Consider the following 26,512-nt stretch of genomic DNA (forward strand, 5'->3'; position numbering starts at 1 on the left):
AATTCCATGTAGGACTACAATTAAGTGCACCTGTTTAAATAAATTATTTATAAAAATAATAAATTTATAAAACTTTAACGAGATCCTTAATCAAAACGTGACGTCAAATTAACACCATCCTAAAAATAATTCTCTCTAGTGTTGAAGGTATTCAATATCATTTGATTTTAATAGATCCAAGGTTAGCATTATGCACTGTAATGGAATGGAATGCTTCTAGTATCGATAAACAGCCTCGAAGTTACATTAACATAAATTTCAGTTTACATTACGTATTGCAATGGTAATCAATTACTGTTTTAATCGCTTTATAGTACGGGAAAATAAGATTTTTACACGAAAAAAAATTGTTTACCAAAAAATATCGAAATACTTAAAAATAAACTAATCTTATAGATTGAAAGTTTATTTAGTTTTGTACAATATGATCCTTTTTACGTATTTTTACGAAATGGACCGTGAAGCAGGTACTGTCCGGTTATAATACTAAAACTAAAATTTGGTGAATACGCCGAATCGTTGGATATTTGTCAACGCATTTAATTTATATTTTTTGTAGGACTTTTCGCCTCATTTCCTTAATAAGCTCAAAATGGCTCTCTCGGTGGGTCTCTTATGTAAGTGTCGAATGAATTATTTTTCAGTTACCAAAAATTAGTCACTAAGGTCTTTCCTTTCATTTTTTCCTCCATGTCCCCATTGATGTAACTTCCCACAAAGGGACGACGCCAACTATCTGCGCATGAACCTAGATAAGCGCCTAACCTTAAACATATTCACCAAGCGCAAACGACTGGGTTTGAAACTAAACGTAGACTTAAACGACATGATCCATATGACCTAATTGATGGACTTGGACGCTCACACAGAAACTTAAGAGCAAAATATAAAGTATAGAAACGAGATTTCTAAGAAAATTCGACAATAAATCAATATACAAGGGTTGCTAATCAAGTTTTGAGATTTGGCAACACTGATCTGACATTTCCATAATGAAGTTTAACATTTTCAATAATGGACGTACTCAGAACGTGTTAATTGAAATCTGGTAATGAAGCGCCACTTCTAGCTGGTTTACCGAATTCAAAATCGTCCAAAATTGGCTGTTGTGCCAGAAAACATCGATGCTGTGCTTAAATTGATATTGCAAGATGGTGTGATCTATCATGAGATTAAGGCATACTTGGGCATCAGTTCCACTCGGATACATTCAATATTACCTGATTATTTGGCTGTCAATTGTTCAAATGAAAATCTCGTGTAGATTGGTGTAAAGAAAACATTCAATCAAGGTACTTCGAAAGACGTCTATAAGATCGTGACGGCCCCATCTGTGCACCGTTCCAGCATTGTTCTCCAACGTATTCCTCGCCCCACAGAGGAGCAATTTGAATGTTATGGGGGGCAATTCGAAAATGGGACTCGACAAGAGTTCAGCTCGCTTTCTCTCCGGACCATTTGACTGCAAACTCAATTAGTAGGTAGAATTTAGCTTAACGAAACCAAAAATATCATTTGGGTATTTGGTGGAGCCTCGTCAAGTAATTTTCCCTGCGGCAAACTCCGCTGGGAACCCCGGACGTTAATGAATTTCGATAAACAACTTGAATGATTCATCGTAAGTTCTGGAATGTTTCACAGCATTAAGTTTGTGGTAATTTGAAATAAATGTTGAAAATTCACTTACATAGGGAATTTTTGGAATGGCTGAGGTGGGGCATGGCACATAAACACACAAAAACGTTTTGGAATTTTCAAAACATCGGATTGAAGGATCATCCGTTGTACAGCTTTACAATAAAGCCATATCCAATGATAAATTTAGGTTTTTGTCTATTTCAAAACTTAAGTAGCAATTCACATACAACAATGAGGAACATAGATAAAATTTGAACTTAAAATCCATTTAAAACAAAAAAAATCGAGAAATAAGCTGGAAATCTCGAAAGGCATCAATATTAAATAATTATGTATTAAAGTTTGTTTTGAAACGACTAATTGTAGGTAAAAAGGGCAAAAGATCAATTATGAAATAAATTAAAGAAAATTTTATCATATAAAAACAGTTTATTTGTACAATTTTTTCAATTCTGGTCATTTTTTGTCTTTGTTTCCCGTACTATTAGTGTACAGAAATTTTCAATTAACAGTAAAACGTCGACGCGCGATGTAAATAAAACTTTTTGCTTAGAATTTTCATCACCGTTACGAAATATTTGGTAATTAGGACGACAGACAAAATAGTTGTGCCAAAAGAAAACAACATACAAATATAAAAAGGTGTAACCAATAAAAAAATTATTATTCTAGCTAACTAAATATGAAATAAGTAAGCTGTTTTATTTATAAATAAAGACATTCGATCAAATTATCGCAACTACACATCACAGCAATGAAGTTTCTATTGGTTTAGGTTATGACAGGTTAGCCTGACCAAGAGATGGCGGTAGTTGCTTGAAAATTACCACGGTATTAGAAAGTTCATAACCTATATCGCAGATGTTTGAAGTTTGAAGACGCCACGTCGTTTAATATTTGTTTGGCAGCCATTAAACAATAAAAATTTATTACAAACCTCAAAAATAATTTCCAATCAACTCTATACGGTGATTCTAAAGCTGCGTCCACGATTTAAAGCCTCTTTGGTAATCCTCTGAAGTTAATTCATCTAGAACAGCTCTTTCAACCTCCTCTACCCATAAATACGAGTTGCTTTTTGATCTGACATCTTTGATTACCATGGATTTAGAAAAAAAGGGTGACCTAACCTTAAAATTTCAGAGAATTTTTCATCTGTCAGTTGATTTGAAATAAATTATTTTCGTTCCATGGATAATGTGGTTCTAAAACTGGTTTTTCTCTTTTAATTTTTCATTTTCGTCAGTATTTGGTGGGTGAGGCATCTTTGGAATACCTTTTTTATCAAAAATTTTTACACGATTGATGCTATCAAAGACAGAATACCATGTGCAGGACGCTAACATAGAAATTCCAGTTATTTTTTGGGAAAGAATACATTTAATACAAAGAATACCATGGATTTAGAAAAAAAAAGATCAACAGTGTGAGGGTCATTTTTCAACCTCGATTCAACCACGATTGATGCTATCAAAGACAGAATACCATATGCTATCATAGGAATGTCCAGTTTGGTAAGGAACATATATACGATGAAGAATACCATGGATTTAGAAATATTTAGATATTATTAACAATAACAACTGTAGCCTAAAGAGTCATCACTCCACCACAACAATTTTTTGTGACCTAACCTAACCTAATCTCTCGTATGTCATAACTTACCAACAGAAATCAGCTTGTAAGGGTTGATACAACGATGTCTTTTTGCAATCCAATAGAATATGGAGTGTCCCAAGGCCATATTTCGTTTCTTTTGTTTATAAACGACATAGTTTCTTTTGAAGCAGCCCTGATCTCACAGCACTTCATAGGACCATATCTAGTGACCTAATCACCCTTAAATCATGGTGCGATTCTAATCTTCATTGTCTTCTTTTTTATTAAAATTCTTAGAGCTTTTTGTGGACAATTCCTTGAAATGCCAGTAACATATTGTCGCCTTATCTACAAAAGTAAGTTCCTCCAGTTTTGCGCTGAGATCAGTTTCCAAAAAATTGAACTTATCCACCTCCTTAACAGCCCTTATTGAGTCGAATCTCCCTTCTGGAGTACGTGTGGTGCGACTCAATTTAAGCGAATCTTCAAACTACAAGATCTGTTAGATATTTACTCGGTTTAAACAGCAGAGACTTAATTAAGAGATTAAAGATTCTGACTCTTCTTCTTTATTTATCTTTGAATTCGTTTGCCTAAATCGTAAGCCTCCAATTTCAGAAGGATCGTTGCAGGACTATCTACTTAGGAACGCGGAGCAGGACCTTTACACACCCACTCCACGTTCGGAATTAGTTGACGGCTCAATACTTAACAATGCAAAAAAATGCACAATCACTTGCCATTTGAAACCATATTTTTCCGTATTTCGCAATAATTTCAGGGCATATTTACCGGAAAGTGCCTTCTACTCAGTATTCTAAAAATAATATTTAATTTAGGCGTGCTGCGTACTGGTTTAATTTTGTTACGGACTTATTTACCTCAATACCAAGTTGCATCCCTAACGAATTATACGCCTTAAAGTAGGGCCCAAAAATTTCGAAAACAGTTAATTTCTTTGGGGCACACAAGCCCTTCATAGGACCTGAGCAGTGGTATTAGCTGTCAGTTGATTTAAAATAAATTATTTTCTATGTGGTTCTAAAACCTTTTTTTTATATTTTTTATTCTCAAAGTCGAATAACCAAAAATATGTTTCGATCCTTATGCGGGACATCCTGTATTTACGAAAAACAAAATATTTTCTGGTATATTTAACTTGAATGAATTGCGATACTCGCATTTTATTTATGAATGTTTTTCTGTTTGGAATTTCCAAATAATTATGATCATGTCTCATTAAAAATGGTCCTGCAAACGTTTTGAAAAAGGAAAAAAAAATTAAACCATAGAAATCTTCTAACTTTCCTTTATTCACAGATTGATTCTTCACGCAATCTCAATATTAAATTATAACTTGAAATGAAAAATGAGAAAGTAATTTACCGATAAATTATTTTATTACAGGGGCGTATCGAGGACATAATAGATAAAGTATATAATTAATAACTAGTTGGATGATTTATCGACATGATCGAATGCTATTTTTTTTTCTAAATGAGATAGAAAACTACAAAATTCACACTTTTTCATACTACCAGGGTAGTTCAAATGTAAACTGGAAGTTTGTGATAAAAAATATTATTATTAAGTTACAGATCAACCTCCGCAATATGAGCTGTATGCTTAAGGTTATTTTTGAACCCCCCCCCTCATATATTCTGATATAAGTGAATATTATATAGTGATTATATTAGAAAACAAACATTTTTTTTTCTGTTAAAAACATTATAATTTTAATAAAAGAAATTGATTAAATATTTTATCAATGATCAGAAACAAACGGTGCACTAATCAGCTGCAAGTGACGTCATTATATAGTAAAATATTGAAATAAGCCTCAATATTCGAAGTATGAAGTATACTACGTGCAGCAAGATCTTTGAAATCTAGGTAAAACCATTATTTGGGATTAGATGTCCATGGTTTTTAAAATATCTTTAACCAAAAAACGAATAATGTTTCGATGCGCAACAGAAACGCTAAAAAGAGAGATTACGCGGTCCCGGCTCTTCTGTACGATTCGCAACAGACTAGTCAAACATCCAATATAGTCACATTTACAACAATAACTTTATTTTTGAACCGCCCTCGTATATTCTGATATAAGTGAATATAAAATTAGAAAACAACATTTTGTTTTTCATTTTTTGTTAAAAACAAGATCATTTCAATAAAAGAAATTGATTAAATATTTTATTAATGATCAGAAACAAACGGTACACTAATCAGCTGCGAGTGACGTCATTATATAGTAAAATATTTATATAAGCTTTAGTATCCGAAGTATATCCCATCGTATTCTATGGTTTCAATGATTAGATGCAAAAAATTGTGGCATCGTAGCATATTTAAACTGAGTAATCTCTATATCCAATTCGATTTTTATTAAAAAACGATATTTTAGAGCAAAAAAGTACGAAATATTCTAGGTAGTTAAACTTGTGAATTTCGACACTTAATATTTCAAATTTGGCCATTTGGTCATGTCTTTTTCAACTTCTAATCTAAGAAGTTTTCTCCCAGTGCTAATTACAGGATATTCGTCGGACCTGATGTGATTTTCACATTCTAACCAAATCAAACTCAGACCGACGCGGAATACATGAAGTAAAATAAAAATCAAGATAAAAGCAACTGAAAAATGTCATTTTCAGGACGGCCAATCATTCATAAAGAATAAACGGCAGTTTCCGCAGACAAAAGCAACTGGGAAATCAGGAATGTTCGACACTTTTTCATATTTGTGCAGCGCAGCTGTCATGGACGATGTTTGGTATGTCCGCGAGTTGGTACTAGGTTCCTATGTGGTCCACAACTAGCATTTGGATTTCCAGTCAGCTTTCTGGCAGAATCATTGTCCATTTTGAGACAAGGAAGATCAGAAATTTCTCTCAGTTCTTTGAACACTTGTATCTGAGGATAATCATGACTGCAGGATGAAATTTTTCAGTCGAATAATGGAAAAAGTCGATTCTGGTCGTTATTTTACGAGTTGGTACTTACCGAAGACGTGCGCTGGGATCCAGAGCAAACTACAGTCCTTTCGGCAGCCAGCTTATTCAAATTTTTGTTAGGATTACAGGATAAATATCGAGTGAAGGTTTTGACAGCTTTATAATACTATATGGTCCACAACTAGCACTTGGGTTTTCAGTCAGCTTTCTGGCAGACTCATTGTCCATTTTGAGACAAGTAAGATCAGAAATCTCGATCAGTTCTTTGAACACTTGTATCTGAGGATGATCATGACTGTAGGATGAGATTTTTCAGTCGAATAATGCAAAAAGTCGATTCTGGTCGTTATTTTACGAGTTGGTACTTTCCGAAGATGTGCGCAGAGATCCAGAGCAAATTTACAGTCCTTTCGGCAGCTAGTTTATTCCAAATTTGTGTTAGGATTACAGGAAAAATGTCGAATGAAGGTTTTGACAGCTTTATAATATAATTCAAAATTAATTCTCGTAGTACTAGCACTGATTATACTAAATTTTTATTTCACATATGAATAACTATCAATCAAAAGTTTTCTCTAATCAAATACGACGAGAATATTAAATAAAGGATATAAACAATTATATATCTGAGTTCATTGTCGTTTCTATAAACGAATTAACTAAAAGGGACAGTCGTTTTAGTTACGAGGATTATCGAGAAAGTTAAAAAATTCGACGGCGTCTGTGTTCGCGAGATCGAAACGCGCAGTGATTGTTTTTGAAGATTTTTTCCGTTCTTATTTGAGAAATTATGAAAAGTATTGAAGAATTTCAACCTTCATTAACAAGAATTGAAAATATATCAGACGATTCCATTATTTTGAAAGTTTTCGTTAAAATTTCTACCCTGATTGGAATTTTTCGACTTCCATAATTTTTATAATACAATTTCGTATTGGAATATCGTCAGTTTTAATCACCGTGCATTGCTCGACTTGGATCATTTTGATATTGATTGTGATTATCGCGAATTCGGGCTTCCACTATCAAAAAACTATAAAAGCACTATACAACGCGGTGTAAATTCAATTTATGTTAAAATGTACTAAATAAGAAAGGAGGTCGTTTGGTGGAAAAAATCCTTACTGGATTTGTGAGGCTCACACTCAATATCCTGAAAAAAATGAACGTTTGGGCCGGTGATAGATCGATCTATACCAACTAGATGGTGCTCCACGAGGTGTTTACCAATAGGTGGATTGGAAGACGTGGTACGCTAGATCCCCCGATTTGAAACTCCTCGATTATTCTTCACAGGGTTATTTAAAATCTAAATTATATTTTAATAGATCAGACGATACAATAGAGGTCTAAAACCTTTTCCAACAACAAGGTGCCACACGATTCTTATTTAAAATTTTCGAGGGGGTGCTTATAATTCAGAGGCGGTGCTGGAAGGGGATGTTAATTTTTCGATTTTTCATAATGAAAAATAAGGTAAACTCCAATTCAAAAAATATGTACCGAAAATATATAGGATTTCGCTTCAAAACAAACATATTTGCTTTAAATCACCCTGTAGATATAGGGATGATATTTTTTAGATAAAATACATCGCTCCCAATTGTTCCAAAAACTTTTTTGGATATTTTTCAAAATAATAACACATGGGAAAAAATACTGAGACTATTTTAACTCAACTTAACGATTTTTCATGACGAAAATGTTCCGAAAATACAGGGTGTTCCACGACGAGTTAAAACTATCTGTAACTGGTGAAATCATGAAAATTTCTACGTTTGGGTTTTCGGATACGATCTTTTTAAATGAAATATGTTCAAAGATGGCCGACTTTGTTATTTTAAATGGAACACCCTGTATATTAATACATGTTTGAAATCTACGTAAAATTTTAGTATACTTTTGTCTAAAAACTTTTTTCGAAAAATGCACACTTTTTGAATTAAAAATTTTTTTGTAAAAAATTTGACCGTTGCAGACCCTTATAAATTAATTTTTTACGAGAATACCCTTGAAGATATGAAAATGGTTTCTATTCGGTTGCTTTAAGTAAGGTCAGAGGTATTTGAATCTATGTTGAAAAGCTTTTCATTTTATACAGGATATGTATAAAAAGAGTTCAAAGTTTAATTTCATAAATATCAAATTTCTTTATTTTTTTAAATCGAACCACCCGGTTTTTTCTATTTTAATGCATTCAGGGGTAAAAAATATGGCAAATTCATGCATACTTTCCTATACCTAAATCTTACCGTTATCCAGATATTAAATGTTTTTTGTACATTTTTATAGATTTTTAGACACTTTTCATACACACCCTGTATAAAATTACAAAGTTTTCTACATATATTCAAATACGCCTGAACTTTCTAAAAGCAACCAAACAGAAACCTTTTTCATATTCTCGTATCTTCGTAAAAAAATAATTTATAAGAGTCTGAATGGTCAAAATTTTACAAAAAAATTAATAACTCAATAAGTAATATGTATTTTTCGAAAAAACTTTTTAGACAAAAGTATACTAAAATTTTACGTAGATTTCAAAAATTTATTAATAAACAAGGTGTTTTATTTAAAATAACAAAGTTAAAAGTTACAGCCGACTTCCGGTTCTACAGGAAGTTTTGCCATATACAGATAGTTTTAACTCGTCCCTGTATATAGGATTTCGCTTTTAAAAAAAACATATTTGCTTCAAATCACCCTGTAGATACAGAGATGATATGTTTTAGATAAGATGCACGCCATCGCTACAAATTGTTTCAAAAATTGTTTTGAATAATTTTCATAATAATAAAATAAAGATATTAATTTTTCCATTTTTCATGACGAAAAATAAGGTAACCCCCACCCTATATATACGGAATATTACCAGAACATTTATCTAAAACCCTGTATACTTTTTGTATTTTACATTTACGTTAAAATTTTTCTAGAACTAGAAAACATTTAAACGAAACAACTTTTTACGTGTCAATCTATTTTTTGCATACCTTTTGTTATCCTTTGTACCGACCATAGCCATTTACTTCAAATTATCACAATCTAAAAGTGTTTTTTTTTTAATTTATTTATTCGAAGGTGAAACTCTCCTACAATACTTTCACTGTAACCACAAACTAAACACGTTTCATCACGATTAAAAATACGATGATATAAATTTTTTTTTTTTTTCGAATTCGAAGATATTTATAATAATATCAACACGAAATAGAAAATGTCTACCTCGTTCGAGAGGTACCGCAGTAAATAATCGAGTTTGCAGAAGTTGAACTACGGGGCACCCGATGGTACCAGCCTTCTTCGAGCACGGAACCACGTGCTATACGGAATACGAACAAAGGTTTATTTAAAATACCAACAATCGTCAATACAAACGGATAAACTGTACTGGATGGAATTGTGGGCCTTGAATCGGAAACGTAGAGATGGAGAAAAAAATTTATAATATACAAGGTGCGTTCAGAACATTTACGAGTTATAATTTGGAATAAAAATTTTTTTACGTCATTTGCATTCATAATTTCTGAATCGGTCAAAAAGCGTGAAAAACAGATGTTATTGAATCGACAATTGAATCTTCTCCCTGAGAAATCCAGGGAACAGTATTTAAAGGAGTGGCGTACAAAAAAAAAGCAAAAACAGCTTCACAGAAAGAGTTTTATTTTGAAACTAAATTCAAAATGTGGAAGTCTTCAACACTTTGATCGATTTATTCAAAACTAAAAGGCATCCTAATGGTAAATAACGACGTAGACATCAGAAAATACTCGAATCGCATTGTATATTCGAAAAATAAATCAGTTGGCTATAGAAATAAAAAAATTATAGCTTACATATAATAAACGTGCCAAAAAATCTCGAAAAATATAACCAACTGCAAAAGAAAAGAGAGAAAAATGTACCCGTTTGACCAGTAAACTCAACAAAGCACAATTTTCAAAAATTTTCACTAAATTATTTGTCTGAAAATTAAGTGTAATTATTTAGAATTGGGTCTCCAGGCAAAAATCGTTCCAAAAAATTTTTCATGCATTTTTCACCTATTGGTTAGGTTAGGTTAGGCTTCATTGATTTATCATATGTAAGTTGTACCATGTAATGTCTAAAATAATGGAAATAATATGTCTCCTCCACTATTTGTACCCTCACAAACAACCCCAAATGCGTGAAAAATTTTTTGGAACGATTTTTGCCTGGAGCCCCAATTCTAAATAATTACCAAATTAAGTTTTCACAGCCCTAGAAAAAACTTCTATAGTGTGATTATGATAATTTTTTGATTATCCAAAAGAGCATAAAATTCCGAATAAACCCTATAATATTTGCGACTCGACACAATTCGACACAACTCGATACAGTATCCCGTGTATTTTATCTCGATTTTCATGCAAAGTTGGATGTAACCCAATTTTGCTTTTATTATTTCTGTTCACAATTCTTTGTAATAATTCGTCGACAAAAATTTTTTGTAGTAACACAAGAATCATATTGTGATAAAATATATACAAATACGAAAATACGAAAAAGGTTTTTAATTTACATTTATAAAGTAAAGTAACTTTTTTCCACTCGTGGGAATTACCAGACCGTCCTCGTGAAAAAAATTATTAATTTACTCACTTGTTGCATGAATTCTATTATTATTTCTATCAGTAATGAATTGTTATAAATAAAACTAGTTAATATATAACGTAATTATATAAAATTAGTTAGATAAGAACAAATATCAATAAATGTAAAAATGAAATTACAAGAATTAAATCTGTTCCCAAGGTCTCCAAGGAGTTTGAGAAATTCATAGCTTGATTTCGATTAAATAAAGTTAAGGCGCTCGTAAACGTCCGTTTTTTTTTACAGGACAACAAACAGTCAAATAAACGCCTATCCTTGTATACATTTATTTTTTTACCGGATAGATAGTTTTGTCCCACAGTACAGTCCTATTTTTAACTAAACTTATTAACAATTCCACGTCAAAAACAGCCATTTTTAGAAGATCGCATTATAAATCATACACAACCGCGAATCCGGCAAAAAACGCGGTCCGTTGTCCGGTAAAAAAAACGGACGGTCTACAAGCGCTCTAACGATATTAATAATACCGGAAATGTTTTATTTATCACGTTTTTGTAATCTTATACATTGACAATATTTATATTTCACATCTAATAAACATGCCTCACATCTATTAAAAAATGATTTGTTCTAATATTAGATTTACATTTAGATAACGCCATCTAACGGCAATAATAATATTATTATGAGAATTGTTTAAATTATACTGCAGGTAGGTCAACGTAAGGACTTTCCATCCGAAATAAATTTTTATTTTCCGTGTTAGTGAGCCACGTTGGGAAACAAATCGTCGCCGCCTATTTAATATGCGAAATGACTCTAACTGTCAAAGATCTTCGTAATTCCTCATATTTGCTACTCAATACAATTACCCGCACTAACGCTCATTCAAAATTTTGGTATGAAATTAAGACGAAGCGTATGTAGTAGCACTTAGCAACGTTAGATCCTTAGATAAAGCGTTAGATGAATTGATTAAATCTCTCGAAATAGTTGATAAGAGAAATGATATTCGACACTTTTCTTTTAAAACTGCACTTCGTTATTTCTGAAAATTATTTTACAATTTCTGTGGTATAACCAAATTAAGCGCAATTATATTTACCGGATATAATCTAATCACTGCAGTTGTTAATTAGCATTTAACTAATGGAAAGTTTATACCGTACATGGTGATTTACTACATGGGTCATTTAACTCCAGGACTCACCCACGAGAGACGCTTTTATTTTTCGTTTAGCAACAACCTTCAAAATGTACGAACCCAATTATGAGCCTCAAATACCTCATCGTCGACATTACCAGTAGTAGAAACCTTAGAGAAGTTAAGAACCAGGTGATAAGGCTAACTAAGGTTTCGAGCTTTGTCAGGGACATCATTTGAAGAAATAAGATGTCAAGAAAAAAAGAAAAAGTATTCAAGTTCCAGCACTGCTTTAAGTAGTAGAGGAATCGTCTCCAACGCTGCCGAGATTGCAAAAAAAACAACAAAGTTAAATTTGAAAAATAGAAGATTTTGTCGAATTGATCGAAAATAGAAAACAAAATTATGTAGAGAAATTGATAACTGGATAATCAGAATCTTTAAAGGAAGACGTCCAGTCGAACCACTCAAGAGATAGTAAGAAACAAGAGGTTAAGACTTTAATATTCTCGAGTAGTGGAGATGCCTGTGGATATTGATCTTCAACTTCTGTAGGTTGTAGTGCTTGGTACCTTGGTAGCTGATTCCACAAGCTTTCACTTCCCCAAAGAAGAAAGATCCGATACATTGACATTCTGGAGGCGAACTCGATGTTCGTAAGCTATGTCTGCCTGGCGAGTAGGTTTTACAAATACTGTTCCAGTTGGAATCGTTGGACAGCTCGGAATACCATTTGCCGTGGTAGTATCGGTGAAATAAAGTCAGACCAGCGACTTTTCTTCTATGTTTTAAACTGTCTAAGTTTCTGGTCAACTCTCAGTGTATTCTTGGGAACCGAGCTCCATATGTGCGAGCGATATGAACGATTCTGGGCTTTATTGAGGATTAGAACTGTTGCATACTATATATTTTTGGTTTTGGAGAGGGTTCAAAGTTGTTGTGAGACTGCCTTAGCTAATTCGGCCTCGTTTAATTTATTTAGAAGGTTAGTAGGTCAAATATTGGCAAAAACTTTCGGTATGTCCAGCTCGGGATTACCCATATTTCTCTATAACTTTGGTTTATAAGTTGGTTAGAAGATAGAAGGTATTGATGGTCGTTGATGATGTTAGCAGACTCAAGAGTTGCTGGTTAAAGACTTTCACCATGACGTTGGGACTAAAGCAATCGGACGGTAGTTATTGGGAACCGTCTTTTTTCCTTTTATTGGTATGGGTTAAACCCAAAAAAATTTCCAATTTGCAGGGAAGAAATCTCTTTTATATAATAGGGAGAAGAGTTTGCGTAGCGGACTAGTTAATTCTGATGTGCATTTTTTCAATATGATTGATGGTATTCCATCAGTTAATTTGAATGTTGAGCGGCAATTTTTCCAAAAAATTGGTAACCGTATACGTAAAACAGTTTTTAGAATTTTTGCGAAAGATCATCATATCCCCAATGCATTTTTCTTTATAAATAGGATTGAAGAATTTCGTCTAAAAGAATTGCCTCATTAAAGTATTCAAAACCAAAATCGGGTCTTTATAAAGAGATGAAATTAGGGGCCAATCATTTTGAAAATTTTTAAGGAATAGCTCTAGTTTTTCTAAACCTTTCAGATGATGGCTTTTGAGTCGTTTTTTGTAGATAAGTATGAAGTTTCCCATCCATAACAGGAGAAATTTCTCTTTGGGGATCCCCAGTGAGATACTAGAGGCGCTTATTGGATAAAAATCATCTCGACAAATGACATGATGGTATATGAGGGCAGAAATCGCCTCTCATCATCTCACAAGATTAGAGGATGCGATTTTCGAGATCAGTCAGTTTTACACCAAAACCAACTTGGTTCACTGAAAATTACTGAAACTTCCCGTCGAATCTTTGGTTTTCAAGGCTCTCCGACACCCAGGTTATAAAATAACCGTTCCAAGAACGATCACATCTTATAAAATAATTTTTTTGGTTTAGATACAGTAGGGAAGGCGACAAAATATATAATGGCACAACACGGCCATTTTTCAATTAAGAAAAATAGATGAACTGGGACAGATACAAAAATAAGTATTGAAATAGGTGGCAATTACAATTTATGTGGTGATAATACGTAATTTGTTTTTAGAATGACTGTAATGGAAGTTTTTTTAACGGACAATTAAGGATGTGAAATGTGAAAAGAAATAGTAGAAATAAGGGCAAGTTTATAAATCGAAATTTTCAACTTTTATTTGGATGAAAATCTACGAATAACATTAGAAACAAAAAAATCGGGATCCGGGATACTCTTTGAGGATCAACAGTGAGATAGTAGAGGCGCTTATTGGATAAAAATCATCTCGACTAAAGACATGATGGTATATGACCACAGAGATCGACATATCTCCGTGCGAGTAAATACAAGATTTTTTATTGATGTCCACGAGGAAAATCGCAAAAAACATCCTCCAATGGACGAACTAAAATTGTGAAAATAAAATTTCCACGTATTTTTGTAATAGTTTTAATACAATTCAGTCTTGAGATATGACCCACGGCGGTTCTTAGTTGTCCACTATCCTTTTTAGTCCTGTTGTAATGTGAATATTTGATATTTAGACCTTTTTCCTTTCCAGAAGTGTTATTTTTATATTTTCTTTATACCCTCAAAGAAATCTAATAAAATTGATATTTTTCGACAAACCTCGTATGAAATAATTTGATATGTAATAATAGCGTTTTAAATTTTCAAATACTCAGTACAATACTTTTTTTCATTACCATTTATCCTTGAACACTGTTTAATACAATGGTTTTTTTTCTAAATTTTGTTATATAACAGAATATCTTGGAAATTGTATATAATTAAAAAATTCTTTGTAGTAATTTATGAAAAATCGACATGCACGAGCAGTTTTTATAATAATGTATTAATTATTCTCGGTAAATCCGTATCGATTCAATTACATCATATATAAATCAAATGTTAATAAAATTTTATTTTGGACTAAATCACATTTAAAACTTTTTGTGTTATTCAAAAGTTTTATTAAAAAAAAAACAAACCTTGTACAAAATATGACGTAAAAATAAAAAATTCGGCAAGAACAAGTTTTTCTGCATGGCAAACATAAAAAATGCAAAATATTAGAAACTCTGCCTACCAATTAAAAAAGGAGCAATGATTGGGAAATATGGAAAATAGCTACACGTGGAGAGAGAAATAGAAATAAAGTAAAAGCAAAATGATTGAAATTTAGTTTTCCTTACTCAAAATGTCGAAATTGGCTCTATTCTTCAATATTCGAAGTATATCAGTTATTTATATAAAAACAATTTCGAATCGTAAATATCACCTTTATAATACATTATAAAGTAATTCCGAAATATTAACAATGCACGGATCCTTCGTATTCACAATTAATTATTATTGAAAGAACAATAAACTCTTGCGTTTATTTTAACCTACTTTTTGTATTACAACATTGTTTAATATCTTCATAATTATTAAAAAAATATGTAACATACCTATTAAATTTATTTTCTCTTGACACAACACTACAAATACCTTTCTATTCAGTGAAATAACTGTTTGAAATATTTATTGTTAAAAAAAGTTCAGACTCTGAATTAAACAAAAACTTAACAAACAGTAAACATTAATTAAGTAGAAACGTCAAATTTTGATGAGAATTTGGTTGTGACTACGAAGCCGAGACTACACTGTTTCTATCCTTTTTTTATTCACATAATATTGACAAAGAAAGATAGTTTACGTTAATAAATAATTAACATTTATAAAAACAAAAATATTCTGTCAAAATTATCATTGTTATGGTCATAAAATGTTCAAATTTCCAGTGATTTATTGCTTAATATTTTTATTACATTCAGCAAGTGAGTAAAACTTATTTATACATCTATATAATTAATATTTATTAATAAATATTTTACAGATTCCCAAAACAATAAAACATACGAAGTACCGTCTAATACTCAATACCCATACGGTGACGAGTTACAGTTTAATATTAATTTGTTAGACAAAAATACGAATCCATTTCCGTGCGAAGAACAAGTTAATTTGACTAAGCGTCTCGGTAAATGTCCCATTGAATTAACGAATGATACGTCCGAATTGGTTAGTATAAAATTTTTAAACTGTCAACTATAGTTATTATGAGGAAGTTTCTTAATTACAAGCAAAAAATTATAAATTCTAGTAGTACATCGATGATATTTCGAAAAGATTATTTTTCAATCATTCAAATAATAATTTATGAAGGTCAACTAATACTAAATAATGTTTTCCTTTCTTTATTTGAGAAATCATATAACAGGGCCTACTCATTTGACTGATAATCGTCAAATTTTTGACATGTTCAAATACTTGACTTAACAGCACATTTTCATATTTTTATTGAAATTATCTCCTGCATCATCAAATCGATTTTAAATTGAAAGTGAACCTGCATATCGGTCCATTATACACTCCTAAATTTACAAACGACATATTTGACAATAAAAAAATGTCATGTGTCATTTTATTTGAAATTACTGAACTGATAGAGAAAATAAATATTATATAAAAAATATAGTCTTTAACTATTTTTTAAAAGTAAATTCGTAAGTAATGGCATAATAATATTTAATTTAGCAGTAAGATATATTTTTATTGTGATATTTATAAGTCTGAATTTGACAGTTATTAGAATTTAAATTTGATTGGAATCTAGTTTATTGAAATGTATTACATAAAATAATAACAGTATTGTTTAATTATATAGCTAAATTTTTTTTTACAGAATCCTTATATCGAGTGTCCAGGATACGCAATAATTCCACCACCGCAAGATTTTGCTTATGCATCAAATCAAAAACCGAATCCTGAATTACAGTGCAAAAAGTGCGATTTAAGACTATCTCCCGATAATTCGGCTATAATTGTTGATTGTTTTCAATGTTTGGATGTACCTGCACCACACCGGCCTGCAGTAAGTTTTTCCTTGATCGACATGAATATTACTTCTAATATAATTTGTTTTATTTAGAATAAAACTGAAAGAAACGTCTTATATAAGGTGTTTTTCATAGAAATTTCAAATTATACGAGTGTGGACGTGAAAGAAACAGAATTTTTCAATCCAGCTTGAGAAAACGATATTTGCATGCTTGTTTTGAGGTTATGCTCGATCTTGAAATTGTGACAAAATAATTTATTAGGATTTACTAGGTAAGTTTTCGTTAGTATTAATTGTAGAAGTAGAATTACGAGTCTAAATTTTAAATTAGTGAAATTTCTCAAACAAAATTAACAGTTTTAATTGTGCTCTCAGATTGGAAACTGTTCAGATTTATTTCATTTTGTGTGTGTGTGTGTGTGTGAAAATGATTAATAACGCAAAGAATTTCATTTTGTGTTTTTAGTGTTCTATGCAGTTAAGTAAATACTTGTTTTTTTTGTCTCTAATAATATAAAAAAAATATCCAAATATAAACATTAATTTTTTGTTTATGAAATTAGTCAGGTTTTTAAAAGTGTTTTTATTGACAATATCCCAGTTATGTTTCAAAATTACAGCGAAGTTTCTGTCTCAATATGAATATTTCAGATATTTTTGCTTCTATTGAGTGTAATTATAAAGATATTTAAAAATTAATACATTCTTCAATTAATATTTAACACGATATTTGACTTTATATTATTTTTCTCTTTTAAAGCGGTTTGTCGACTACTAAGTTAGTTTAGCTCTTGGATCGACAACTTTGTTATTCGATGAATTTAATAATAAATGTCAACTATTGTGATGATATATTTTTTTGATGAAGAGGCTATTTTTTCAACAATTTTTGAAAATTAGTCGTTCTGCTAAAAGGAATAGATCAAATAAGTATATAAAATCGTGATTAGGATGAAAGCAGATGGAATAGCATCAAAATTTATTAAACGGCATGTAGAAATAGGGAAAGAATTCTACACAATACGTGAAAAGGATAAAAAACAAAAAATGATGATAGGAAAAAAATGGAGGAAGCCATTACAAAACATTAAAATGGGTGAAAATGGATGGAATAGCATCAGAATTTACCTAAAAGCTGGAAGAAAGGGACAGAGTTCTACAAAAGACCTGAATAGGATGCAAAATAAGAAATAGAGGAAGAACAAGAAGAGATAATGAGAGAAGAAATTGAAGAAACAATTAGAAAACATGAAAATGAGTAAAGACAAAGGGAATCGCATTTTTTGAAAATTTTCTTATAATATACAAGGGTCTGCATTTAAAGTAACAAAGTTGGTATTGACCAGCTTCACAAGTCACAGCCTCTTATTTTTTTTTTTTTGAGGAAAATACGTTTTTCCAGCATCCCTATAACGAATTTACCCCAATTGGGTATTCCACACAGTATTTTATTTTCTATTTAAAGAAATTTTTTTGAAAAATTTTCTCATAATATACTGCATTTAAAATAACAAAGTTGGTATTGGCCAGCTTCACAAGACACAGCATCTTATTTTTTTGAGGAAAATATGTTTTCCCAACACCCCCATAACGAATTTACCCCATTTGGGTATTTCGCTTCATATTTGATTGCAATATTTTCTATTTAAACAAAATGTTGAGCTTTTTTCTGAAATTCAATTCTATTTAAACTGAAAACACTGAACATGAATTCTGTCGAAGAATTTTGAGACATAACTACGAATCATGAATGTATTGATATTAAAACAGCCCCGATTTATGATTTTTCAGTACAAAAATGTGGCCGAATACAATTAGAAGAGCTTCGTTTACAACAATAAACGTCTACAAAAAATTATCGAGATCAGCTTCGAACATAGCTAAAGTTAGAACCCCCCTGGAATGTTCCGATATACAATCTATAAAAAAGGGCGAAAAGTACCACGGTTTTTTAACTAAACGCGTAGAATCCATACCAGAATTTAAAATAACGGCGGTACTGTTAGAACACGATAAAACCAAAGCCCAAATAATGCATTTATACAGAGATGATACAAACAACGTTTTTTCCATAAATTTCCGTACCACTCCTCAAAACAGCACTGGTTTACCACACATTTTGGAACACACTGTATTATGCGGTTCCGAATTATACCCCGTACGTGATCCCTTCTTCAAAATGTTGAACAGATCGTTGGCGACTTTCATGAACGCCCTCACCGGATCCGATTACACCCTTTACCCATTCAGCACGCAAAATTATTCGGATTACACTAATTTACAAAAAGTTTATTTGGACGCCGTGTTTAGACCCCAATTAAAAGAACTTGATTTCATGCAAGAAGGTTGGAGATTGGAAAATATCGATCCGAACGATATCAAAACCGATATCGTGATAAAAGGCGTCGTTTATAACGAAATGAAGGGAGTTTTCGCCGAAAATGATAACATACTCGGTCAAAAATTACAAAATTTGATATTACCTAATCATACTTACGGCGTCGTATCCGGCGGGGATCCCAAAGAGATACCGGATTTAACATGGAACGATTTAAAAAATTTCCACAAACAACATTATCATCCTAGCAATTGTAGAATTTATTCGTACGGAAATTTTCCCTTATTACCATCTTTGGAATATATAGATAAAGAATATTTATCGAAATACGCTTTTTCCCCGCCGACTCACACCATAGTACCGAATCAAACACGATGGGAATCCCCTAAAAGGGAACATATCAAATGTCGTTTCGATAGTTTAGGAGAATCAATCGATAAACAGAACGCGATTTCGATTTCTTTGTTGTGTTGTGATATAACTGACGCTTACGAAACGTTCGTCGTGCAATTTTTAACGGAATTGTTAATAAAAGGACCGAATTCGCCGTTTTATAAAAGTTTTATCGAACCTAATATATCGGGTGGATTTACATCATCGACGGGTTTCGATAACCAACCGAGAGATAGTATATTCACCGTAGGTTTACAAGGCGTTAAAAAAGAAGATTTCGATAAGATAATATCGATATTCGATACGACTATCGATGATTGTATCGATAAAGGATTCGAACAGCAACATATCGATTCGGTGTTGCACCGTTACGAGATATCGTTGAAACACGAAAATAACAATTTCGGTTTGGGGATGTTGTTCGCTGTTACTTCAGCTTGGAATCATACCGAAGACGTTTTAGGACATTTCGAAGCTAATAAATTAATCGAAAAATTAAAAAACGACATTAAAAATAATCCAAAATATTTACAGGACGTCGTTAAAAAATATTTCAAAGATAATAAACATAAATTGATATTAACAATGTCCGCCGATAAAGATTACGATAAACTATTGATAAAAGAAGAAAAAAATATAATAAAAAATAAAATTAAAAATTTAACCGATAAAGATAAAAGGGAAATATACGAAAAAGGTTTAGAATTGCAAAAACAACAAAAAGAATTATCTCGAATTGAATTATTACCGACTTTAACTATCGACGATATTAGTTCCGATATCGAAAAAATCGATAAAGTTAAAGTGACTTTGAATAACGTTAGCACACAAATAAATCGAGTGAATTCGAACGGAATCGTTTATTTCAAAGCTATATTGAATACGAACGATCTATCACCTGAACAACAGATGCTTTTACCTCTATTCTGTTACACGATTCACAAATTGGGTACGGAAAAATTGAATTTTCGAGAATTCGATAATTTGGTTAATAGAAAAACGGCCGGTTTGAATTTTAACGCTCACGTCGGGGAAAGTCTGTTTCATCTTCATACGTACGAACCGGGTTTGGTAATCAGTAGTTACGCTTTGGAAAAGAACGTCGAAAGTATGTGGGATATTTGGAATCAGATATTTAATATCGGCACGTTGAAGGACGTGCAGCGATTTCGGATGCTCGTTCAACTTTACGTCGCTAATTTGACTAACGGTATAGCCGATGCAGGTCACGTTTACGCTATGCAATCGGCTTCCGGTTTAGTTTCCGGATCCGCTTATCAAGTCGAATTGTTGTCCGGTTTACATCATGTATCTTATATGAAGAGGTTGATGCATACTTCGAATTTCAAGGCTATGCTCGATGAGATATTGAATATGGCGAAGATATTGTTCGATAAGAAAAAAATGAGGTGAGTATTATTAATATCGTCGATAGGGTTGTTTTTACCTTTTACGATGAGGTTGATTTTCGTTTACGTTCATTTCTTTTTTTTTTTTTCTTTTTTTATTGACGTTTCTATCATTTTTCCAATTTCATTCCTTTTCTATATCGGTTCTTTCAATTTTTTTTGCTCACTTTCCTTTTTGTTCTTTTTATTCTCTTTATCTTTTGTTGAGCATCATATTTTCTTTTTTTTACTCTTTCCATTTACTGTTGTTTGTCTTCTTTTTTCTTTTCTTTTCGTTGTTTGCTTACTTCTCTTCTAGTCTTTTTCTTTTTTTATTCTTTTTATTTGTTCCGCTCCATATTTTCTTCCTCTTTTTTTGTATTTTTTTCTCATGAATTATGCCTTTTCCTTTCCGATTCGTTTCTTTCTTCTTTTATTTTCCTTTTTTCCACTTTTCATTTCGTTTTCTTTACATTTTTTTCTCTCACTTTCCTTTTTGTTCTTTTTATTTTCTTTTTATTCTCTTCATCTTATGTTTAGCATCATATTTCCTTGTTATATTTTTATATTTTTTTCTTCAAATTTCCTTTTTTTCATTTTCCATTCCGTTTTCTATAACGTCTCTTTTCATTTTTATTTTTTTCTCTCACTTTTCCTTTTTGTTCTTTTTATTCTCTTCATCATATTTCCTTTTTCTTTTTTTGTATTTTTATATTTTTTTCTTCAAATTTCCTTTTTTTGCATTTTCCATTCTATTCCATTTACTGTTGTTTTCTTTTTTTTTTTCGTTGTTTGCTTACTTGCCTTTTAGTTTTTTTCTTTTTTTATTCCTTTTATTTGTTCCGCTTTATATTTTCTTCCTCTTTTTTTTTGTATTTTTTTCTCATGAATTATGCCTTTTCCATTCCAATTCGTATTTTTCTTTCCTTTTTTTCTTATTTTCCTTTTTTGATTGTCAATTTCGTTTTCTATATCGGTTCTTTCCATGTTTATTCCTCACTTTCCTTTTTGTTTTTTTTATTCTCTTTATCTTTCGTTTAGCATTATATTTCTTTTTCGTATTTTTTTCTTCATTTCCCATTTTCCATTCCGTTTACTGTTGTTTTATTGTTTCTTCATTCTGTTGTTTGCTTACTTCTCGTTTTACTTTTTCTTTTATTCCTTTCATTATTTTTTTCTCTTTTTTGTAATTTTTTCTTATAAATTCTCCTTTTTCCATTCCGATTCGTATTTTTCTTTTTATGTTTTTCTTATTTTCCTTTTATCATTTTCAATTTCGTTTTCTATTATTCTAGATTCCTCATAATTTTTCTTATTCGTTCTTTTTCCATTACTTTTATTTTTCATTGTTATATTTTCTTCTTTACTTTTATTTATTATTCTCATTTTTCTCTTTTTTTTTTCCTTTTTTTCATCATTATGTTTCGTTTTGTTGTCTGTTTTCCTTTTCTCCTTGTTTTGTTCCGTTTTACATAATCCTTTTTTTTTCCTTATTCGTTTTCTTCTCTTTACTTTTTTGTTTTTTTATTTTTACCTTCCGTTTCCTTGTCCTTTTTGATTTTTTCTATTTTTTTTACCTTTTTCTCTGGTTTTTCTTCCATTTTTTTGTATCTTTCTCTGGTTTGTTCCAATTTCTTTCTTCGTTCGTTTACTTTTCTTTCTTCTTTTCAGTTTTTCGTATGTTATAATACTTTTCCATTAAATTTATCTAATTTTTTTCTTTTTGTTGACGTTCTACTTTTTTCTGCCTCTACCTTTAACTTGTTTGCTGTTATCGTTAAATGTAGGCTACCCATACATGAGTTTGAGTTTGTGTTATTATTTATCTGTTTGTTTATTCGTTATTGGTTACATCTAGAGGTGTACGACTGACATTGGTGAATAACCGGTTGACACAAAATCATTCTTCTTACACCTCTGGTATTAGCCAAAAAGGTTAACTCGTAGTTTTCGCTAATTATGTAAAGTAGTTCCAAAACTGTGTGCTCAATTACTTGTTAACTATTCAAATTTTATTTGTTTCAGAGTCGCCTTGAATTTGTCGCCGGAAAATCAATCGAACATCCTACATACTTACGAAAATTTCATCAACAAATTACCGGAAGCGACTTGCCAACAAATCCAGAGCGACAGCACCTACGTAACCGGTAAAGTGTGGTCGCCAACCGAAGCTGTCAACTGTCAACATCACGTCCTCAACGTACCGGTTAATTATTGCAGCAAAGCCGTTCTAACTGTCCCTTATACACATTCGGATTTCGCGAAATTGAGAATATTGAGTAGGTTGTTGTCATCGAAATATTTGCATCCGGAACTTAGGGAAAAGCAAGGAGCCTATGGTGGGGGAGCGAGGTTATTACAAGACGGCGTATTTTCATTTTACAGTTACCGGGATCCTCAAAGTTTGGCCACTTTGGACGTTTTCGATAACGCCTACGATTGGTTCCGATCGCAAATCGATAAAATTACCGGACAGGATATTTTCGAAGCCAAATTGGGTATCTTTCAATCGGTGGACGCGCCCGTACCGCCATGTAATAAGGGTTGCGATGAATTCTTGAAGGGTATAACGCCGGATATAAAACAAAGGCATAGAGCCGAATTGATGAGCGTCGATAAAACGGGACTCGAAGAAGTGGCTGAGAAATATTTGGGTCCGGAAAACGTTTTGAGAACTGGTAAAGTCGTCATCGGTTCTAAAAACGATAAAATGAACGTCAGTAAAAGACAGGATGAAATGTGGACCATCGTTGAAAATATTGTATAAATTTTTTATTGTTTTGTTGATTTTTTTTTTAAATAAATTTTTTAATGATTTTCTGTTGGAGTATCTCCCCCTTGATAAGAGGGTTAATTTATAATCACGATGTTGCCGAATTTTTGTATTATGGTACTTTTGATGTACCCTTAGGTGAATCCGTTTATATTCCTTAATTTTTATTAAATGTCATTTTTCTTTTTGTTTATTCCCATTATTATTCTTCTTTACCTTCATTATTTCTCATTTTTCCTCAATTTTTTCATTTTTTCCTTTCAGTTTCTCATCACATTTTTCCATTTTTTTGTATAATCACTGGTTTAATTGGAAATGACTGAACTCTAACCTAAAATTTTACATTTTTGAAAATATCTCATTAACATTAAAATATATTTTGTCGTTAGCTTTTTCTTTTTTCTTCATTCCATTCCTTTTTTTTTCTTTTTCTGTTTGGTTCTCTTTCTATTTTTCATTTTCAATATTTTTCTTTTTCTTTCATGTTTTCTCATTTCACTTCAATTTATTCAATATATTTTCCAAGTTCCTCATCACTTTCCTTCTAGTTTAAAGAAAAAGTATTTTTTGTATAACAACTCATTTCGTTGAAATAATTTGTGGAGAATGACTGAAAACTAACCTAAAATTTTACATTTTTTGAAATATGTTTTGTCCTTAGTTTCTTCTTTTCTTCATTATTATTCTCTCCATTTCTTTTTCATTTACTGTTTGCTTCCCTTTCTATTTTCTTTTTTCCCCATTTTTCCAATTTCTATTTCAACTTTCTAGTTAAAAGAAAAGTTTGCGATAGAAAATGACTAAAAACTAACCTAAAATTTACATCTTTTTGAAATATGTCATTAACATGAAAATATATTTTGTCGTTAGCTTTTTCTTTTTTTCATAATTCTTCTTTTCATTTCTTTTTTCTTCATTGTCCGTTTGGTTCTCTTTCTATTTTTCATTTACTAGTATTTTTCTGTCATTTTTTCTTATTTTACTTTCTCATCACTTCTCGTTAAAAGAAAAAGTTATTTTCGTATAATCACTGGTTTCGTTGGAAAATTTTGTGGAAAATGACTGAAGTTTTCTCTTTTCTTTCCCTTATCCTCCTTTTTTTAACCTCTTCCCATTCTTTTCTTTGCATTTTCATTTAGTGTTCTCTAATTTTCTCAATGTTTTCCTGTCCTGCTCTTTTCCTTATTTTTTCGCTTCATTTCTATTTTCCTATTTTATTTTTAATTTCATTACTCTTATTTTTTAATTTTCTTAATCTTTTGAATTTTACATTCTTTCTATTTACCTGTTCATATTCCTTCCCCTTTGATTAAATTATTCTATATTCTATTGATTTTCATATTTTTCATCTCCTTTTTTTCTTCTATATTCAGTTTTCACAATATTTTATCCTAGTTTGCTCAATTTCTTCCATTATTTATTTTTCTCCGTTAATTTTTTTTTCGTCAGTTTTTGGTTTCTTTTTTTAGTTTTTCCCTTTCCTTATTATATTCTCATTTCCTTTCTTTTACTTTCTACATCTTCTTTCTTTCCTTTTTTTCACTCATTTTCCTTTATTTCAATTTTCCTTTTCCCTTTCCCATTCACTCTCATTTTTATTTTTCTATTTTTTCTTTTATTTTATTACCCTTTTTCGACCTTTTAAATTTTTGTTCTTTTTATTTGTTTATATATTTCTTTTAAAATTCATTTTCCTTTAAGTTTCACTTTCATCATTTTTCTTTTTGTTCCTTTTTATTATATCCTTTTTTCAAATTTTCTTTTCAGTTTTCTTCTCCTTTTCACTTTTCTTCGTCCCGTTTCTCGTCCTTGTTTCTATTCCTATATCTTCTTTTGTCTTCTATTTTCACTCTCAATTTTATTTTCTTTTCTTGGTTTCAATTTTTCTCCTTTCCTATTACTTTTCTCTCTTATTTTTCTTTTAATTCAGCTTTTTATTTTTTCTAAATTCCCTTTCTTTTCCTGTTATTTTCCTTTCTCTTTATTCTAGTCTTTTATTTTTCCTTTTTTCACTTTCTGTTACTTTTTTAAATTTTTCTCTTTCATTTATAATTATATTTTTCTCAAATTTTTTCCGTTTTCTCCTATCATTTTCCTCTAGTGTGTGTGTTTCTTTATTTCACAATTTTTTCTCTTTCCACTTCCTTTTCCTATTCATTTATTGCTTCTCCTTTTTCTCACAAATTCCCTGTTCTTTTCCTATTCTTTTTCATGTCTTCTTTTTTTCTTCATAACTTCTTTTTTCTTCGTTTCTTATTCGTCATTGTTTCCTCTTATTATTAATCGCCTTTTGCTTCTCATTTTTCGTTTTTCTTTTGCTTCTTTCACAAATTTTCCCTGTCTCCGTGTTCTTTTCCTATTATTTTTTATGTCTTCCTTATTTTCTTTATTTCTCCTTCACTCTCTCTTCGTTTCTTTTTCATTTTTGTTTCCTCTTATTATTTTTCGCCTTTTTCTTATCGCTTCTCATTTTTCCATTTTCTTTTGCTTCTTTCTCAAATTTTCCCTTTCCTCGTGGTTTTTTCCTATTATTTTTTATGTCTTCCTCTTTTTCTTAATTTCTCCTTCTTCCTTTCTTTTTCATTTTCATTACTTTCGTCAACCCAAAGTTGTTTTTATTCTCTCTTCTACGCCCCTTTATAAACCGCCTCTTTTGTCTACCTTTTTCATGATTCCGATTTTAGTTGACTGTAGGTCAGGTATCCATCAATCAATTTTATGATCTTCACAAATTCTACAACACAGTTATTTTCATTTATCGTACACCCCTGGTTATAACAATAAA

At 31.2% G+C, this 26,512-nt stretch overlaps 2 protein-coding genes across 5 annotated transcripts in view; one reads left to right on the forward strand and one right to left on the reverse strand.

Moving 5' to 3' along the window:
• Positions 1 to 15,548, reverse strand: part of LOC130895696 (PTB domain-containing adapter protein ced-6) — a 29,568-nt gene extending 14,020 nt beyond the window's left edge. Inside the window, exon 1 of one of the 2 annotated variants that reach the window (XM_057803168.1) lies at positions 15,403 to 15,548. Coding sequence is in view for 1 of the 2 variants with exons in the window: in XM_057803167.1 (XP_057659150.1) it covers positions 9,188 to 9,219 (32 nt within the window). In the remaining variant the exon portion in view is untranslated. Of the gene's footprint in view, positions 1 to 9,187; positions 9,606 to 15,402 lie in introns of those variants that run through there. The other variant, XM_057803167.1, reaches the window with a different exon arrangement.
• Positions 15,549 to 15,681: 133 nt separating this feature from the next.
• LOC130894783 (presequence protease, mitochondrial) lies at positions 15,682 to 23,770 on the forward strand. Of its 3 annotated transcripts, XM_057801766.1 has the most exons (6): positions 15,682 to 15,771; positions 15,831 to 16,015; positions 16,680 to 16,868; positions 16,926 to 17,107; positions 18,627 to 20,975; positions 22,980 to 23,770. In XM_057801766.1, the coding sequence occupies exons 5-6, from the start codon at positions 18,634 to 18,636 to the stop codon at positions 23,719 to 23,721; spliced, it is 3,084 nt and encodes a 1,027-aa protein (XP_057657749.1). In that variant the 5' UTR covers positions 15,682 to 15,771; positions 15,831 to 16,015; positions 16,680 to 16,868; positions 16,926 to 17,107; positions 18,627 to 18,633; the 3' UTR covers positions 23,722 to 23,770. The 3 variants fall into 3 exon arrangements, with proteins under 3 accessions (XP_057657749.1, XP_057657750.1, XP_057657751.1); XM_057801767.1 differs by lacking the exons at positions 15,682 to 15,771; positions 15,831 to 16,015 and adding an exon at positions 16,239 to 16,500; XM_057801768.1 differs by lacking the exons at positions 15,682 to 15,771; positions 15,831 to 16,015 and adding an exon at positions 16,549 to 16,621.
• The last annotated feature ends 2,742 nt before the right edge of the window (positions 23,771 to 26,512 follow it).

Source organism: Diorhabda carinulata, chromosome 6, assembly GCF_026250575.1.
Source record: "Diorhabda carinulata isolate Delta chromosome 6, icDioCari1.1, whole genome shotgun sequence".
Lineage (NCBI taxonomy): Eukaryota > Metazoa > Arthropoda > Insecta > Coleoptera > Chrysomelidae > Diorhabda > Diorhabda carinulata.